The sequence below is a fragment of the Mandrillus leucophaeus genome, unplaced genomic scaffold (assembly GCF_000951045.1).
Source record: "Mandrillus leucophaeus isolate KB7577 unplaced genomic scaffold, Mleu.le_1.0 Scaffold221, whole genome shotgun sequence".
Classification (NCBI taxonomy): Eukaryota; Metazoa; Chordata; class Mammalia; order Primates; family Cercopithecidae; genus Mandrillus; species Mandrillus leucophaeus.
Window position 1 is genome coordinate 3,455,496 of NW_012102266.1, and position 20,104 is coordinate 3,475,599.

At 41.6% G+C, this 20,104-nt stretch overlaps 1 protein-coding gene across 2 annotated transcripts in view; it reads left to right on the top strand.

Moving 5' to 3' along the window:
* Positions 1–20,104, top strand: part of MARCH3 (membrane-associated ring finger (C3HC4) 3, E3 ubiquitin protein ligase) — a 149,516-nt gene that overhangs the window by 110,659 nt on the left and 18,753 nt on the right. For both annotated transcript variants that reach the window (XM_011981202.1, XM_011981203.1), the window contains 2 exons: positions 1,668–1,911; positions 4,783–4,987. In XM_011981202.1, the coding sequence (XP_011836592.1) occupies positions 1,724–1,911; positions 4,783–4,987 (393 nt within the window). In that variant the 5' untranslated portion in view covers positions 1,668–1,723. The remainder of the gene's footprint in view (positions 1–1,667; positions 1,912–4,782; positions 4,988–20,104) is intronic.

A 20,104-nucleotide genomic window follows, 5' to 3' on the forward strand; every position in this document is an offset into this window, starting at 1 on the left:
GGATCACAGAAAATGTAAGAAGTAGAGACAAATATCTGGGAGAAAACAACCCCTTGCGGAATTACAGGAATGCTCTTGGGGTTTGGGGTTGTGCAAATGACAAGATATTTCATTTATTTAAGTCTGAGCCTTGACCACCTAAATGGGTTATTGATGTGAGCTCAGTGCATCAACTAATCCTGCTGCTGTCTACTGAGCCCAGGCCATGTCGAGCCCAGGAGCTTGAGGTGAGCAGGCTAGCACTCCTAGCCATGAAACTGTGTCATCTCACCTTTGGACAGCATTCTTCCTTCAAGTTTCTGTAAAAACCTGTATTTTTTTTTTTTTTTTTTTTTTTTTTTTTGAGACGGAGTCTCACTTTGTCGCCCAGGCTGGAGTGCAGTGGCACCATCTCAGCTCACTGCAAGCTCTGCCTCCTGGGTTCACGCCATTCTCCTGCCTCAGCCTTCTAGTAGCTGGGACTACAGGCATGCACCACCACGCCCAGCTAATTTTTTGTATTTTTAGTAGAGACGGGGTTTCACCGTGTTAGCCAGGATGGTCTCGATCTCCTGACCTCATGATCCGCCCGCCTCGGCCTCCCAAAGTGCTGGGATTACAGGCGTGAGCCACCGCACCCGGCAAAAACCTGTATTTCTTATGTGTCACTTGCGAACCTATTATTGAATCCAGTGGGGTTCCTCACTCAAGTGAGTCTGACTGCTTTGAACTTGAGGTCATGACCCAAGCCTGCACCACACAGATGGGGAGCAGAATTCCTTGCGGTTTATATGATAAACCATGTGCCTAGGAGGTAAGACCCTTATTAGTAATGGATTATGTTTAATTGGTGATAGAGATCTCATTCATTACTTTCTACGTTCTCCTATGTGTTTCTCTATAATGATGCATGTACGTCTGCATTTTAGGTAGTACACAAACAAGACATCGTGCTAATGTATTTATTGTCACGTTCATTAGAAAATAAAAGCTCATTAAACTCATTTCATGAATAACTGGAAGACAAAGCTAAAATAGGTTCCATTTTTAAAGGAAGTTAATTTCAAGATGTATTGAGTAGAAAATTTTATTATGCAACAGATATGACAAAAGTTGAAAGGTGGTACAGTCATTGCGTGATTCATATTTGGCAAATATTGTCCTAGAACATGCTATTAATACTTGGCCAAATTCATTTTTATTTTTCTTCCTTCTTTCTCTCTCTTTTTAATCTTAGTATCTCAGAATGAAACTGCATGGAGAATAAATTGCTTACCAGAAAAAATAGTTGTGAATGTTTTTAGTAATGATTTTAGTAACTTTTAGAGAGTGTCAACAAAGACTTATTGCTTCTCTGGCACACAGCAGGGAACTGCTTATCTTCTCTTCAGATCTGGGCCTCAGAATCATCATTCTGTCCCCTCATGGAAAGCAGGGCTCCTAAATGTTTATATACACCAACATGCTTGCTGTCTTGTTCATACCATATCCACTGTTTCTTGTGGGCTCTGTGTGTGTGTGTGTGTGTGTGCACACTTGTATTAAATGGTAACAAGATAATGTGCCACATCTAGGCTACCCCTGTTATTTATATTAAATAATGACATGATGATGATGTTGGTGGCCCATAATTCTCCATTTTCTATTAACCACCCTGCCCAAGTAAACTGTTTTCTGATCTCTCTTAGATGGAAATCCTGTATGAATGTGGAAGCCATTAGCAGAGTAATTGCTGTCTGTTACCATGACAACCAGCCGCTGCAGTCACCTGCCCGAAGTCCTGCCAGACTGCACCAGCTCAGCTGCGCCCGTGGTGAAGACGGTGGAGGATTGTGGCAGCCTAGTGAATGGGCAGCCGCAGTATGTCATGCAAGTTTCAGCCAAGGACGGGCAGCTGCTGTCAACAGTAGTGCGGACTCTTGCCACCCAGAGGTAGTACCACAATTAAAATAAATGAATCTGTAATTGATCCAGAGAACTCTTTGTCAGATGGAAAATGCTAACGGGAATGTAATTAGTGCTCAGGTCTTTGTGTCAGGTGAGAGGAGGTGCTGGGGAAAAAAAAAGACTACACGAGTTCTGTCATTGCTGTTTCTATAGCAATAGAATATAAAGCTAAAATTCACCTTATCGAGATTTCCCCTTAAAGTCATACTTACAAAGAGCCAGGAGGGGAAGGAGCCCACAAGATATGGGGTTGTTATTTTGACATTGTTATGTAATTGCTCTCTTGTTGTCTCCAGTAGGTAACAAAGGTAGTCCTATTGGAACAGGATTAAGAAGGTATCTGATTTCAGGCAACTGAGTCAAAGTGATTGGATTTGTGGGCAAAACTTTTGAAGTGACATTCTTGGTGTGCATGTGGACTGGCATTGCCTGATGGAAGCACTGTCCAGGGCTACTTCCTGGGCATGTATCTTCTCATCACTTGGAGGTCTCTTCTGCTGTCCCCTCCTTCAGCCTCAATGGTCCCCCATCCCTGACCCTTCACACACACTCTGCCCTATGAAGTGCTATTGTGAAAACCTCCTGAGCCTTCCCAAGTGATGAACTAAAGCCAGAGAGCAGGCTCTGAGCAGCTTGGAGACCACTTATCCTGACCAGCACTTTGTCTCCTCTTGTGCTCTTGTTGGATAGGGAGCTATGGGCTTCCAGGCTAATAGGAACTCCTTGGCTTCTCCAGCTTTTTCTCAGAATGGGTAAGTGGGCTTCTAACCTGTGCACTTAGAAGGTGGGTCAACATTGAACTTGCCCCCTAGTGTCAGTGCTGACACTTCTGACCTCTAACATAGGACCAGTCATTCACACCTTATTCTCTTACCTCTGTCTGAGTGATCAGTCAACCCCTCTGGTGTAGACACAGGCCCACAGATCCATGTGCCCACAGCAGGACTACCAGTGGCATCCCACCCTGGGCATGGTGGCCCCCAGACGTGGAATCACACTCTGATGCATGTTGTGAACATTGCCCATATGCCCTCCATTTAAAATCTGTGCTGCTAGTGCAAAGGAAAAAATAGAAAAACATTTAATATGTAATTTTCTGACTCTTGGAGAACTTTTAACAGTTGGTTAGGACTCAGAATGAGGCAGTGACTATCTTTGGTCCTCTGTGAACTGAGACTGTGTGACTGATGTGCCCCACTCACCCTTGCAGGCATCAAACAGCTCACTTGATCAGGAAGAGCAGGCTATGGTTGACGTGGCTGAGACCTGTGAGCCTCCGCTTGTGTGTGTGTGTGTGTGTGTCTGTCTGTCTGTCAGGTATTTTTACCTGCTCTCCCACCATGCAGTACTGTAAACCAGGTTTCAGAGTTTTATAGGCTCAATGTAAATGAAGGAAGCCCAGAATCATGAGTTAAAAAAAACCTGTCAACTTTCTTTTCCCACTCCTGGGCACAAGTAGGCCTTTCAGGCTAGTGGGAGGAAGATCCTTTCGTTTTTCAATCTCCTTTTGGCCTTCACTCATTCCCAGGATCATTCTCGGAAAGGCCTTTGGGAAATAGCAGTTCTTCCGTGGCTGTTTCCATTTGGACCAAAGATAGTGTTCAGGAGGATGAAGGGGCATGTGCCTGGGTCACTGTCATCTTTGGGGGGCATACAGAGAGGTAAGGGAGGGCAGGTAAAGAGGCTGGTCCTAGGATTGTCACATATCATGAGGACACATTTTAAAATCTATTGCCCAATGAAGAACAGCAGAAGCAACATAAGACATTCATCAGAGAGGCATGGTCCTCTCCCAGGGCAGGGTACCTCCCAAGAAGTGAGGCCATCTTAGTGTGATCTTTCCATTGGCCACTGACTTACATGATAAGGGCCAAGTTATTTGATTTTCTCTGGCCCAAGATTTTCCTTGAGAGACAGTAGCTAGCATTAACTAAGCATTTGCTGTGTGCTGGTCCCTATTCTAAGTTTCCAGTCTGGGCTATCTTTTCACATGCTCACTGTCACCATATGAGGAAGGCACCATTTTTGTTTCCGTTTTAGAGATAAGGAGACTAAAATACGGGGAGGTGAAGTTACTTGCCCAGAGTTATCCAGGTGATAGACAGCAGAGTTAAGGTTCGAACCCAGCCACCCAGCCCTGCACCATGAACCACTAACTACACTAAGCTGCCTTCATGAAATGTGTAGGAGTGGTTTTTCCAAATTAAAGGCAGAACTCTAGACTGAGGCTATCTCAGTAGGACATACTCATTACTAGCTTTCAGTTTGGTGTCTTTGGCATCCCATAGAGCATTCTGTGAAAGCTCAAAGGACAATCCACCACTCAGCTTTGTGCTGTGGCTCAGACTGCAGTTCTGTGTAGTGGCTGCAGGGTTGGTTGCTGGCTAACTTCCCTCCTCTCATTTTCCCACCCTATTGAAAAGAGAAATGAAAAGAACCTCAGGGTATACAAACGTGTCCTGGTTTGGTCCAAAAGATTCCATTTGTCATTTCAAACAATTTCTCTTCTTAATGATGAAGGATGGTTCTGATTTTTGGATTAGTAGTTGACCTGAACTACATCTATATTCAAGGCAAAAATATCCACTGCTTGTTTTCACTCACTTTTGATCCTGGGCCACACCCAGCTACTTTGATATTGACAATCCCCTATTTCTTTGTGTTGTCACAAGTAGATGACCCAAGTGCTCTAGAGTACCCAGAACCATTTGCCCCACTGCCAAGGTCAAGTGTAGATCTAAGAGGTCCTAAAACAGCTGCCTCTGCAGAGGGCCCAAAGGACAAGAGCTAGAGGGCCATCCACTTGGTGGAGGTTTCCAGCCCTGTGACCAGCAGGTGCCCCTCCTTCTCTTGCAGCCCCTTCAATGACCGGCCGATGTGCAGGATCTGCCATGAGGGCAGCAGCCAAGAGGACTTGCTCTCTCCATGTGAATGTACAGGGACCTTGGGGACAATTCATCGGAGCTGCCTGGAGCACTGGCTGTCATCCTCAAACACCAGCTACTGTGAACTCTGCCACTTCAGGTTTGCAGTCGAGCGCAAACCCAGGCCGTTAGTGGAGGTCAGTAAGTGGGGCACGTCCTGAAAACTTAGCTCTAATGAGCAAATGATGTCTGTTTTTATGCCTGGATCACAAGCCCTGTACAGCTTTACAGCTTTACTGAAGCACGGTAATAGCTATGTGAGTGTGTGCGTGTGTGTGTGTGTGTGTGTGTGTGTGTGTGTGTGTGTCTGAGAAAGAGAGATGTAAGCAGACACGGAGAAGGGAAAGCTTGCTAACTCACTTGGGATCCATCAGTAGAAGGAAAGTAGAAGAAATCAGTATAAGGAGAAACAGCCAGTTTAGAGACTTGATCTCCATTTTTCAATCCCTGTGAAATGGAACAAACAGATCAAACATCTTTCTGTTTGCACACCATCTGCCCAACTTGAAGCAGCAGATAAATGGGCATTTGGCTTGCATATCCTGAGAAGTCTTCATGAAAAAGTATAGCTCTGTAGTTTAATGGATATAGACCTAGACATCCTGGGTTCTGTGATCTCGGGTTTGTTACTTTACCTCTTGGAATTACTATAAGGATTAAAGGAATTAATATTATAAAACACTTAAAAGAATACAGGGCACATATGCAAGTGTTTCAATAAAAATATCTCACTTGGGAAATTACACACAAATTTCCTTCAGCCAATAACCTAATATTATTGAACTCTTGGCCAGGTGTGGTGGCTCACGCCTGTAATTCCACCACTTTGGGAGGCTGAGGCAGGCGTATCATGAGGTCAGGAGATCAAGACCATCCTGGCTAACATGGTGAAACTCTGTCTCTACTAAAAATACAAAAAACTTAGCCGGGCATGGTGGTGGGTGCCTGTAGTCCCAGCTACTCAGGAGGCTGAGGCAGGAAAATGACATGAACCCAGGTGGTGGGGCTTGCAGTGAGCCCAGATCACGCCACTGCACTCCAGCCTGGGCGACAGAGCAATACTCCACCTCAAAAAAAAAAAAAAGTTGGATATTGGCAACAGTAAATATTTTAATATATTATAAGCCAGAGATAGCTAAAGGGAGCCAAGACATTATGTCTATGATTCAGACCTGCTCCTAACCTCCTTGTTTCAACAGCTAACTCAGTGAAGCCCTGGAATGAAAACTAGTGCTGGAAATCAAGAAGTGCTTCTTGTGGACTATTTAATAAGTGTATTAGTGCCCAGGCTTAAGATGCTAGAGAGCTCTGTAGCTCTGTATATACATTCTCTTGGGTTTGACCTTGAAAATTAAATCAAGACCTATAACTGGGGCCTGTTTTAGCTATTATGACTTACTTGGCAAATGGCACAAAACTTATTTGACTTTCCCCAGTACACTCCATGCTTTGCTTAAGAGTCGGGATCTAGTGACCTCTTAATTTAGCCATCTTGCCACTTGACATCCACTTTCAGAAATTCATATTCAGAAAGGGCCTGTGGGGAATTTGGCCTTGTGCCAGATTCATTGGGATTTAACATTTTAGAACTTATCTGCAGAGGGGGAAATATAATTAAATAATAAACAAAGGAGTTGAAGATTTCTCAAGCCTAATGGCAAAAGTAAAAAGAAGCTTATTTCTCCTTTCCAGAAACTTTGTGGGACCTCCCCAGTTTGATATTGCAGGGAAGCTGGTTTCCCAGAGTGAGAAAGCCCTGCTTTGAAATAGACTGCATCCAGCAATCTTTTTAACTAGCACTTCCCCGGTAAAAATCCCAGTGTATATGCACGTAATATATAACAAAGTAGGGTGTGTGTGTATTTGTGTGTGCACACATGCATGTACATACCCTAATTTTTCTCAGATGAAATCCATGTGGCAAATCACCCAGTGATCTCTCTCAGTCTCAGAGAGGGTAACATGTACCCACACACAGGGGTCTTCAGAGTTGCTGACGTCAGGTCACAGACTCATTCCTGGATCTTAGGCAACTGTCATTAAACAAGGAAACAAGGCAAATGACCTTGAGAATGTGTGAGGTGCTCTACAAGATTTAGGGCCTTGCCTACAAAAACTTCACCCAAACGGTCACCAGTGATGAAATTTTCATTGCACAAATGGAATGTGACAATTTTCAGAGTTAATGATGATTGAACAAGTTGAAAGTGAAAGGCAAACCTTCCCAAGCTGGGGGAGGCTGGCCGTTTGATCATCCCATGGCGAAATGAACTTGCTGTTTGACCACAAGCAATAAAAAGAAGTTGTCTTTGGTTTCTCAGCTGGAGGACAAATGAGAACCAGGTGCAGGCAGAGTTTTAAACAAATGACATTACTAATTGACTTTTCCCCTCTTATCAGAGGACAGTTTATTCCTAGTGAGCATCTCTCCTCAATACTTTCACCTCAAGATAAACATGCATCTTTTTTTAAGCGAATCAGCAAAACCTGCCTATTTGGGTTAAGGATTAGGAGTAGTGTTACTTTATTTCTCAGTTTTACTGTTTTAATTGCTTAATCATTACTTTGTTTACCAGTTGGATCTGCCTTCTCATTAAAGCAAGGAAATTCCATAACATTTAATTTCAAAATCGATGTGACAATAACAGCTCTTGTTGCTCGAGGAGGCAGTTTAAAAAGTCATTTATAAATTTTATTTGTCAGCATCTAAACGCTAACGTTGGTTGGAATAACTTTTAACACCTCAGACTTCCAGTTGTCAATAAACCCTCTCAGTCCTTCGTTCTGCATAACTGTTCATCCCCCTTCATGCCACCATTCCTAAGACATTTCTTCACTTCCTTTTCTTATCTCTGCAGCCCACAGTTGGATGTTCATTTTTAACTAGGCAGGAACCCAGGGCTGTTGTATATACACTGGCTGCTATGTGAAGTCTTTTTTTCTGCCCGTAAGGGTGAGTTTCTACTTATGATGGCAAATCAATGGGCTGATTTTCATTGGAACCTCCAAACTGGGCATGCCCTCCTCACTTAGCCACTGGCCATCTGTGTGGGTTGGTTCAACTTCTCTGAGCTTCCCTGTGAAAGAGGGTGAGCAAAGAGCTCTCCATGACATCTTTTGGTCTCTATTTAAGACTAAAAGTTATTGTTCAAAAAATGTGTATTCTACACTTGAAATGGATATATTGTATGACGTATAATTAGACCTCAGTGAGTTGACTGTGTGTGTCTACTTACCTCTCTACCTACTTTACCTACCTTACCTACCTACCTACATGGCCAGTCTAAATCTTTTAGTCTCTTTTACCCTAAATATTGGTGAATCCTTTCACCAATATTATTAGTAGATATCTATTTACTACATTCTACTGGATCATTATTCATATTTTCATGGTGCAAGGTAAGCCAGTATAACAAGACCTAGTTTCAACCCAAGAGCACTACATTGCGATCATCTATATTAGTCAGATGTGGATGAATTTCTGATAAAGTCCAACTAATGCAAATCTCATAAGGTCTGTGTGCAATCACACAAAGCTTGAAAGAAAAGCATTCAAAATGTAGCTAGCAAAAAGATAGCAAAAAGGAAGAGCAAATGTAACACACATAAACATAGCATGACTTGTTCCTCTGAAATATGTGCTTTGACTCCAGCCTCTTGCCATTAATGCATTTCTGATTGACCAGTTTGCCAAGGAAGCCCATCTTACGACGAGCAAATAGCATGCTTATAACGTCAGTTTCTAGTGATGGAATATTTGTCACTAGGCTTTCCTAAAACATGTATTCATAACATCCACCCTTGCCTGGAAAACTCATGAAGTTATAGATCAGCTCAACAATGTTGTGATTTAAATGAAACAGCCAGGAAATAGTGGGAATCTGGAGGAAAGGCCTTCTAGGATCTGATTTTCCTCTGGTCAGGGAGACACAGTGATTTTTCACAGTAGAAGTGATTAAGTTTCCGTATTCCTATTTCCTTTACACACAACCAGTTGATTGTTAAGAATTGTATGAACAATTTAAAAGCTGTTCCCTGTGAGTCAGAGGTTTAGCTAAATTGAAACTGAGCATGTTTTCACACATAGCAGTTACCCAGAATAATGAGATATAAAGCTAGGGAGATGAGGATTAAGGAATTTTTTTTCAAACTTATTTATTTATTAATCTTTTTTATGAAGTCACTGGAGGACAATGGTTTTAAAGTGTGCCCAGGATTCAGCGTAATCTCCAGGTATACCATGGGGAGCAGAGTTGAAGAGATATGAAGAAACTACTTTGTACCTTGGCACTTGCTATTTAATAGATTCAAGAATTCACTTAGCTCCTAATATATACAGATAGGTTATATAGAGATTATATATATACACACATGCACATATATGTACACACATGAGACTTAGGTGGGGACATTGCTGGACTCTTATTATAGTTAGTTTGGTTTGGTTTTGATTTTTAATATTCATTGAAGTAAAAATACGAGTTTTGGTTTCAGAGTATTCACTTTCATCAGCAAACACTTGTGGCATTGGGGTAATTAGGCAATTATGTCATAAGGGATATAAAGTGCTTCAAGAAGATTTATAGGCATGAGGACCCCACTCCATTCTTTACATGAAGGCAGACAAGCCCCTTTGTTCATTCTAACCCATTAACGCAGCCTAGTGAGTAAGTTAGTTGGACCAGTATCATAGCATGTCATAAGTGCATTGTATTGGGTCAGTACTTTTATTGAGGAATTTGAATGCCTTTGGGTGGGACATGCTCTCTCCAGTTCCCCAGGCCTTGCCTTTTGCTTGCACACACCCAGCCCTCCACCATCTTGCATTCCTTCCTGCATTTACAGTTGAGGTTCCAGGACTGGGTGACTTCTCTCACCTTTAAAAGAGTTCTCTAATACCCTGTGCATTTCTTTCTACCAACACCTCATCTTCCTTTCAGGGTATTATAGACCAAACCTAATGATCTCCTTCCCATTGTGCCCACATTATAAGTGAGCTGAAATGATTGTTTCAAAATCACAAGGGAAATGAACCTCTAAGAGACGGTGTACCAGCATGTACGGTGGTGAGAGTACAATTATAACATCTTGCACCTGAGTATGCTTTAGTGTCAGCTAAGCACTTTCTTGACCTCTGACAAGGTCGCTGAGCAGGCCATCCCTCGGGCCACCTGCCTCTACGTGTACTCGTGGAACCATACGTTGTGCCAGCAGTGGAGATGACATGTCTGATGACCACACCCCAGCAATCCTTGACCCTGCAGTCATCCAGTCTCGAATTTGTTTCTTGTTTTGGTGGCTAATTTGGCAGTTGCTTTGTTACTTAAAGCTTAGATACAAAGAAGCTGTTTGAAGGTATCCATTAAATTCACAGCTTGCTTCATTAAAAATCACTTCATTAAAAAAGCAAGCCAACCGAAGTGTTCACATGGCCGTGCCAGATGGAAGTGAGCTAACTGTTCAGTGTCTGTGTTTTCAGCCCATCCACTGCTGGTAAAGGATTAATTTGGAGGGAAAATCCAGTTCTGTGTATAAAAAGAATTACATGACCTGATTCTATTATTTTCAATGATTCTGATCCTTGCCGTGAACTTGGGTTGGATACAAATGAGAACCCACATTCTCAAGAGGACCTCTGTCCACCTTGATAGCAGCCCTCTTTGTCTTTGCGAGGACTTCTATGAGCAGAGACACAAAGATGCAAAACACCAAGAATTGCTTCATATAACATGTTCATTTTAATCTATGTTTTAAAAAGTACAGAAGAGGACAAAGAATAATATAACAAACAGGTGTGTATTCACTATGCAGAATTAACAAACATTAGCATTTTGTGAATGACATACCCTTCAAAGGAATAGCCTGTTGGGGCCAGGAAGAAAACTGTGGTCTTCACCGATTCATCCCTAGGTGTTCTCAAATAGGAGAGGAAATTCAGCCAGGTTTTCCTTAAGCACATCTGGACCAAGAATAAGAGGAAGTTAACAAAAGAGACAGATCATCTTGCAAGATTCCAGACCCTTTCAGCTAACTCCAAATGTACAAACAATTAGTACAGCAAACGTTGACAGCTATGGAGTTCACTTCTTTGAAAGGCAGACAATTAGAAGTTATTCCACGGGAGTTGGGGTGGTGGAGGTGAAGGTGTCATGGGCTGCTGGCAGAAAGCTTTGTAAAGAAGAGTCAGAGAGGAGAAGTGAAATGTCGCTGAATAACTACAGCTGGTAATCACCTTTATCCTAAGTCCTGCTGAAATAACAAGGCACAATTAACTCTCAGGAATTGCCCTGTGTTGGGTACAAGGCACCTGGTTGAGCTGAAGGGAAACAGAAATTGCAGAAGCCCTGGTGCAGATTTCAGAAGCAGAGTTATAGAATATGCATAATGCTCCCTGCTGGGGGCTCCTGCCAGCCCTCCACAAGCATCTTCAGTTTTAAGTGTCGACAACCGACTTTTAACTCCAAAGAAAGAATACATAGTTTTAAATTAATAATGTGTGAAATATTATGAACAATACATGATTATAGCTAATCCCTCACACCGCCTAATGATCAGTTGTAAACGACTGAGCAGAGAGAAGTATCTTCAGTTAAGCACAGGGAGATCAGTGGCTGTTTATTCACTGAATGAGACCTGCTATGCCTGTTTGTGCAAATAATTTTACTTTCCAGAATAGGCACAGATTTTTATTCCAGTCCAGTGGCATTAATTAACGTGAGTCCATCTATGTTTATCAAGATGTTCACACCCTGGAGTTTTCTTCTTCTTAAATTTTGTTTACCCATTTCTGAGGCAAAGGAAAAATATTACATGCAATATTCTTTGCAATCTAGTTTTATAGAGTTAGGGGGATAGATTTACACTGTGATGGATATGTGAGAAGGAAGTTATGTTGTGCTTGTATACACTTTATATAATCATCTTATTTCAATGTCTCAGGTATCCTTCTCATAGCAGATATTATCCTATTCTATAGATAAGGAAGCTGCAACTCAGACCTAAGTCACTCTTCATTGATCTTAAATACTTTCAGCCTCAGGGCTAGTAAGCGGAGAAGGCAAAAGAATAATCCAGGTGGTCCAGGCACGGTGGCTCACCCCTGTTATCCCAGCACTTTGGAAGCCTGAGGCGGGTGGATCACCTGAGGTCAGAAGTTTGAGACCAGTCTGACCAATATGGTGAAACCCCGTCTCTACTGAAAACACAAAAGTTAGCTGGGCGTGGTGGTGCGTGCCTGTTATCCCAGGTATTTGAGATGCTAAGGCAGGAGAATCACTTGAAAACAGGAGGCTGAGGTTGCAGTGAGCCAAGATCGTGCCATTGCACTCCAGCCTGGGCAACAGAGTGAGACTCCATCTCAAAAAAAAAAAAAAAAAAATTAAAGAAGAATCCAGGTCTGTCTCCAAAGCCCACATTCTTTCCACTACACCTGGTGTCCTAGTCCATTCTGGCTACTATAATGAAATACCATAAACTGAGTGGTATAGAAACAACAGAAATGTATTTCTCACAGTCCTGGAGGCTGGAAGTCCGAGGTCGGGGTGCCAACATAGTTGGGTTCTAGTGAGGGTCCTCTTCCTTGATTGCAGACTGCCAACTTCTATGTCCTCATGTGGTAGACGGGAAGAGCTAGTTCTCTGGAGTCTCTTTTGTAAGGGCACAACTGTCAGTCATGGGTGCTCCATCCTCCTGACCTGATCACCTCCCAAAGGCCCCACTTCCTAATACCATCACCTTGAGGGTTAGGATTTCAATGTATGAATTTTGGGAGACACAACATTCAGACCATTGCACCTGGCTTCCTTCCTGCCTCTGAAGTACTTTCTTTCATTTGCTCATTGGTACGAACCTATGCACACACAGAGCTGAGGGTTTCTTTGCCAATACCCAGCCTTTCCAAGAAACTAGATATGCTTCAGAAGGGGGAAGATGGAAAAAAAAATTATGAGTAAAGCCCTTGTTTCCTCTTGACACCAGATTTGTCTATTAAGTGAGAGAGTTAGCAGGGAGGGAAGGATGAAAAGGTGGAGCACAGAGGATTTTTAGGGCAGTGAAACCAGTCTGCACTATAATAGTGGATTCATGTCATTATACGTTTATCAAAACCCATAGAATGTTCAACACAAGAGTTAGCTCTAATGTAAGCTATGAACTTTGGTGACGATGTGTCAAGGTAGGTTCATCGCTAGTGACACGTGTACCACTCTGGTGTGGGCTGCTGACAGTAGAGGGACTGTGGGGGCAGGGGGAGACAGGGATATATGAGAACCCTCTGTACTTTCCATTCAATTTTTCTGTGAACCAAAAACTGCTCTGAAAAATAAAGTCTGTTTTAAAAAACACCCTGAGCTGTGCCAGATCAAGTGCTGGAAGAGTAGAGTGGCACTTCTTTCCTGTGCCTCTTTGTACTCTGGTTGGAAAGCAAAGCTTTTGGCTACAGCACCCTATCAGAAGCCAGAAAAATCATTCTTCATTTCCAAGTGACTTTACATAGCCTTTGTTTTTTTCTTCTCATTTAGTTACTCTTCCTCTGCGTCTGAGTCTTCATTTTACTGAGTCATTATGTCACCAATTCCTTAGGAGGAATCTTTTAACCCAAAATTATCAGAAACCTTTCCCTCTTTTCACGAATGGTTGTGAAGGTTAATCAGTCCTCATGTGGCTGTACACACTTGTGAGACAAATTTCTTTAAAAACTACCATCAAGATAATTCAGATTGGTAAACCTTATTTTGCAACCCATAAAGGAAAACATTGATGTTTCTCTTCAATTATTTGTGGCTTTCCCTCAATTCTTTGCTTCACTTTTTTTGACAGGTGCAGCAGATTTGGGGGAAGATAAGAAAAGACCCCTGTCAGGTCTTAAGGCTTTGCCTTCCTCCTCATTCTTCACGGAATGTGTGTTTCTGTGGCGTGCCTCATCACTGCCCGCCTCCTTTCTTGAAGAGATAGGAACCCTGTGAGATTGTTTGGGATAAAACGGTTTCTTTGCAACCCATTATTACAGAGTTAGAGGGATAGATTTACACTGTGATGGATATATGAGAAGAAAGTTATGTTGTGCTTGTATAATACGAAAGAGAAAAAATATGCTTTTGAAGCTTTTAGTTTGGAATACTAAAAAAAAAAAAAAAAAGTTTAATTCTTAGATGTGCCACTTATGAAGATGTATAAAGATCTGTTTGTGAAGATTGAGGTCAGATTACAAGAAAAAAATGAAATGTTTTCTACTCATTATTTCATCATTGCTTCACCTCTAGTGATGCTATTATAAATAGAAAGTTGGAATAAGTAGTGAGGTTCAAAGTCTTTTAGGGCTCTGAGGGAAAATGGCTAATATAGCTTATATGAAATGCTGGCACGTAGGAGCAGCAGGAAAGTTGTAAAATAGAATTTATAGGCATTTAAGGACTTATATCTGGGAAGAGTGAGTAAAGCAGAAATTGGGAGATGAAGGGAAAATATGCACCATCCTAGAAAATAAGGTGGCCCTTCCTCACAATTCACCACTTCCAAAGGCTTTGCTCTTTGCATTATGTAGCTGGTAGGTGATGGGAGAATAGGCATGAGAGATGGAGGTAATAAATGGCTCCAATATTTTTCTAAACACTGATTTATCTGCTAAAAATCTATGACTTTAATGTTGAATTCATTTATCAAAATATACCTACTTCAGCTGTTTCTAAGACATGCCTTATATGTATCTGAAAAATCACTCTATTAGATGAAGATGTGGCAAGATAAAGGAAATACCTACATAAGGGAATGTATGCAAGATGGAGGGTTTCTTTAGAGAAATCTATAGGATACTTCAGATTTTCCTTAACTAAAGGGTCTTCCAGTCTCAGCTTTATCGAGATATAAAAATTCACATACCGTACAATTCACCATTTAAAGTGTACAATTTCATGGTATTTTCTATTTTCACGGTTGTATAGTCATCACCACAGTTGATTTCAGAACATTTTCATCACCCAAAAGGAAACCTCATACAGTGCAGCCTTCACTCTCCAGCCGTCCCTTCTATGTCCCTCACCCCCAGCCTAGGCAGCCACTAATCTATCTTCAGTCTCTATGGATTTGCGTGTTCTGGACATTTCCTATGAATGGAATCCTACAGTATGTGGACCTTTGTGGTTGACTTCCTTCACTTAACATAATGTTTACAAGGTCCAGTCTCAGATTTTATAGAAAAGGTATACCTTCCTTGCTATATTTTTTGTTTCTGATTTTATTTTCCTTAACATCCTGATTACCTTAATATACTCCTCCTACTACTATTACTAGTAATTATTTCCTGAGGCCTTACCCTGTGCACTGTTCTGGGTGCTCTAATGGTCTCCTATTTGTGGATATAAATGAGGAAGCTCACCCAGAGGTGTCAATGGTTCCTTCCCCTCTTAAACTTTGGCTTTCTCCCTATCACTGTTCATCTTTTACTTTCTTCTTTTATGGATATCATTTGCACATTGAACTTTTTATGTTATCTGAATTTTTGCCATTCTTGCTCAGTAAGAGCCCTCTCCTTCCTTTAAGCCCATTAATTTAATTTGGATGCTTTCTTGATTCTGCTGTCCTGTGTTATCTAAAACTATACAGTTAATTTTTTAATCTCACATTTTGCACCCAAGGTTGATTTTTTAATTTTTATTTGAGGAATAAGGAGAAGGTCAGGGTCTAAGGATAAATGATGATTCTCAGAAGGCAACCATGTCTGTATTCTTAAATTTCTTGGCCAGGTGCAGTGGCTCACGCCTGTAATCCCAGCACTTTGGGAGGCTGAGGCAGGCAGATCACCTGAGGTTGGGAGTTCGAGACCAACCTAACCAACCTGGAGAAACCCCGTCTTTACTAAAAATACAAAATTAGCCTGTAATCCCGGCTACTCGAGAGGCTGAGGCAGGAGAATCGCTTGAACCTGGGGGGCAGAGGTTGCGTTGAGCCGAGATTGCACCATTGCGCACTCCAGTCCAGGCAACAAAAGCGAAACTCAAAAAAAAAACAAAAATTCTCAAACTTCAGAAATTCGATTGAACCAAGGATTGTCTCAAGGTAGTTTAGGGAAATGCTCCAGAACAGTGCCTCTTACCCTTTCCTGTATCTCAGATATGTGTGAGAATCTGATAAAAGCTTGAACCATCTCCCCCAAAATATACACACATCCATTGTCCAAATACAGGTTCAAAGGGATTTTGATTCACAGATTTTCTGAAGGCCTATACCCTAAGTCGAGTACCCCTAACCTAGAAAGGTAATTATGTAAACTATAAAACAGAGATTTTTCTAAAAGTGTCTCTTGCACTCTTAAAATGCCTTAAGTATGAAAAGTGAGAGAAGGTCTCAACACTTCACTGCATTTTCCCTCTTCCATGAGAAGGCCATAGTATACTTCTGTGGGTACCATGACAGTGGATATGATTTGTTAGTCTTAAAGGGAGAGCTGGTGATTCAGTTATACACATATACAGACACTGGGCTAGTTATTAACTTGGGTTCCTTAATGGTTGGCTTGGTACTGCCATAGGGACACCTAGGGGTTGCATGTCTCAGGATCACTCAAGCTAAAACTGTATATGTGTTTCCCAGTTGGAGTAGAGCTTTCCCACAGACCGCAACTCTATTCATCCAGCTGGTTTCCTGCCTGCCCTTCTATAAATGCCAGTCCCTGATGTCATGAATCATGTCATTTGAGCTGTTGCCCCTTACCCCTTAAGAATGTCTTTTCTGAAGACAAGTCTGTTTTATAGCAAAGTGATCTGCAAACATTAAACATAATCAAAGGAAGTAAGGCCAGCAAAATAGAGACCATTGCCGTCTGCTCAGATAACATAGTGAGGTGTCTTCACCTGGTAATCTGGTATTCTGGGCCCCATACCCAGTGAAAGATATCCAAAATGTCCAGGGGAGTGGTAAGCACAGATGACTGGACAGAAAGTGAGAGATATGAGGATGCTACTAATCTAGATGTGAGGATGCTACTGAGGGGCATGTCTGAAATCTTGAAAATCATGAACAGCTTAGACAATGTGAACAGGGAGTGCCTCACACATTCCAAATTACTTAAATGGTGGTGGGCTCCCTTTGAAATTCAAAGACAGAGTTTAGAACGAAAATGAGGAGATTTTTCTTCTAATCTCCTCCATCGTGGTGCATGAACTTAAGCCACTGCCTCAAGTGGAGCCTTGAGTGATTCCTATTCCATTAGTTGCTAGGATGTATCTAATGTCAGCCAAGTCAGCCAGGCCCTCCTAAATATGTAGGGCCCTTTTAGGCAGCAAAACATTGGACTACAGGGACTGCAAATCCAAGAGTTCTTCTGTTTTCATGGTCCTTCTATTTAGAAGAAATTTCCCCTTTTTCAAAGTGTTCCCATTCTTGCTTACTTTGGGAGCATGTGGTGACATTGTCTGCTCTGTCATCTATTTTACACGTGCATTGTATTTCCTTGAAATCCCTCCACCATACTCTGCTTGGATAGTTTTCTTACTCACATTCTTACTACACCTGAGGGACACAGATATGTAAGTGTAGTACCATTTTGAAAACCTGGTTTTGAATGTTATTTCTTCTTCTCTATTCCTTCAAACATCCATATTATCAAAATAGAAATTTATTGTTCATATTCCTGTTATTTATCATATTCTCATCTTTTGTCTAGTGCTGCAGCAGGAGCTCTTATTTGGTACACTGTCCTGGTACAGTGTATCCCATGATCATGTACTTCTGCTGAAAGTAATTATTCAAATGTTCAGAAACCCAGACTCCAACAGCAGTCTGACAGAGTGGTCATTAGACAACAGTAACCTTCCAGTCTGGAGGCCAGTGAGAATTAAAATGAAGCAAGATCAGGGGAATGAGAGCTATTTGTGTTTATAAAAGACTATACAGGGCCAGCCACAGTGGCTCACACCTGTAATCCCAGCACTTTGGGAGGCCAAGGCAGGTGGATCACTTGAAGTCAGGAATTCAAGAACCGCCTGGCCAACATGGCAAAACCCCATCTCTACTAAAAGTACAAAAATTACCCGGGCGTGGTGGTGCATGTGTGTAATCTCAGATACTCAGGAGGCTGAGGCACGAGAATAGCTTGAACCTGGGAGGTGGAGGTTGCAGTGAGCCAAGATTGTGCCACTGCACTCCAGCCTGGGTGACAGAGTGAGACTCCATCTCAAAAAAAGAAAAACCACACAGTATGAATTTATTGTTCCCAAAATAAATAATATCCACTTTTGGTACTGTGCATTTTATCATTTTCTTCTTAAAACTTCTGTTTCCTTACTCTCCATTCTATCTTGGTTATCTCATGTTTCTTGCTTTACATGATCAGATATGCCACATAATTCTGAAGTATCTTCTCATATTTCAGATAAGCAATCTCCATTTGGCTGTTGATCACTCCTATGCTGTAATGATCTAAAATAATTAGAGAGAGATTATTTTTATTTTGTGTATGTCTGAAGTTACAAGTGAATATATAAAATTATTTGCCATCTAATCCTGTTGTGCCACTGATTTAATCTTTGGAAAAATAAACCATTGGTGTGAGTGTGTGTAGCATTGTTTAAATAATGTCAGAGCCAAATTATAATGTCCCAGGCATAAGCATAGTATTTATGGAGCATTATAGCCCGTTAATTGGCTTATTGGCCTAAGTCCTCCAGGGAGCATCACAAATCTCTAAGGTGTCCTTGAATATGACTTTATGCTTCAGCCAGATCACAGCTGTGAGTGCCAAAGTAACTGCTATGCACATGTGTGTGGCAAAAATTACTGTGTTTAATGGGAAGAGTCCAAGCAAATGGTCTTATATATGCATTTCAGTTATATTCATTTGATGTCTACCCAAAGTGATCCTCTGGCTTAGAAGGATTTGTGTATTTCTTCAGCTAATATTTATCAAGCACAAATTAGATATTTAAGAAATAGAAATGTAGCTGTGGACAGGCCAGAAGAATCTCATATACTAACAGAGCTTCCCTGCTGGGGAGGAAGGAACAGAATTAACAATTAAATAAATAAACAAGATTGTCTCTGGTAGTGGTGGTAAAAGTGATAAAGGAATAATCAAGGCTTTGTGGCAAAGAAGAACTGGGGTGAGGGTTTGTGTGTGCTGGTTTGTGAAGGCCCATCTGAAGAGGTGTCATTCAAGCAAAGGTACAGCTGATAAGAAGGAACCTGCCATGGGTAAAGGAGTTCCAGGCAGAGGAATGGCCACTGTAAAGGCTCTGAGGTAGGAGCTAGTCTGGTGTTTCTGAGGCAGAAAGAAACACTGCAGGAGAGCATTGCATGAGAGCACAGAGGAGCTAGGCACCAGGTGCTTAAACTTTTCTGGACCCTTCGGCAATGTGTTGAAGCGCATGGATCCCTTCTCAGAATCATGTTCTTAATTGCATAAGATAAAATACACAGGAATGCAAAGGAAGCCATTTACACTAAAATACGGGTATCAAAATATGTAAAAGACACAGTTGTAATATAAAATGTAAATGATGCTTTAGCATGTTTTGTAGCAGATCTAATAACTAACATTAAAATAATGATATTTCAAGATATCTGCAACAATTGTAATGTGATACGAAATATCCATATTTCTATTTCTACCAGTGACAAAGTCGCAGGTACTGCTGATGCCACCTAGATTTTCTGCATCGCTCAGTGGAATGTTCTATTTTAATTAGAGTTTGTGAAAATAAAGACGTGATTCTTATTTCCCATTCAAAACCATAGATCCTGTGAATCCTATCTGTGGATAGGACTCCAGGGTACAAACACCTGGGCTAAACTACGCAGGGCTCTGTAGGCCATGGTGAGGTGTTAGGTAAGGGTGATGGGGAGCCATTGGGAAATTTTAAACTAGACAAGTGTCATGATTTACTGCTTTATAGAAACTGGATTCTAGGATAACAGGAGTGGAAGGGTGAGAAAGTAAGGAGACTATTACATGGTACCATCTTTTAGGTAAAAAATGAGGAGGGTTTGGAAGGGAATAGTGGTGACCAGGGAGAGCAATGCAAACATACTCAAGATGTATTCTGGAAGAATTGACAGCATTTGCTGATAGACTGGATATAGGGGGAAGGGGAATGAAGAAAGAGAGAAATAAGGATGGGACTGAGGTTGTTTATGAGAGCCATCAGGTGTTGGTGTTCCCACATGCTGGTATGGGCCACCCTGAGAGAGGAATCTGTTTGTGGGGGAGTTGGAATGGTGGATGGTGAATCTCATGTTCTGCGGTGGATCTTGTAAAGCTTGTC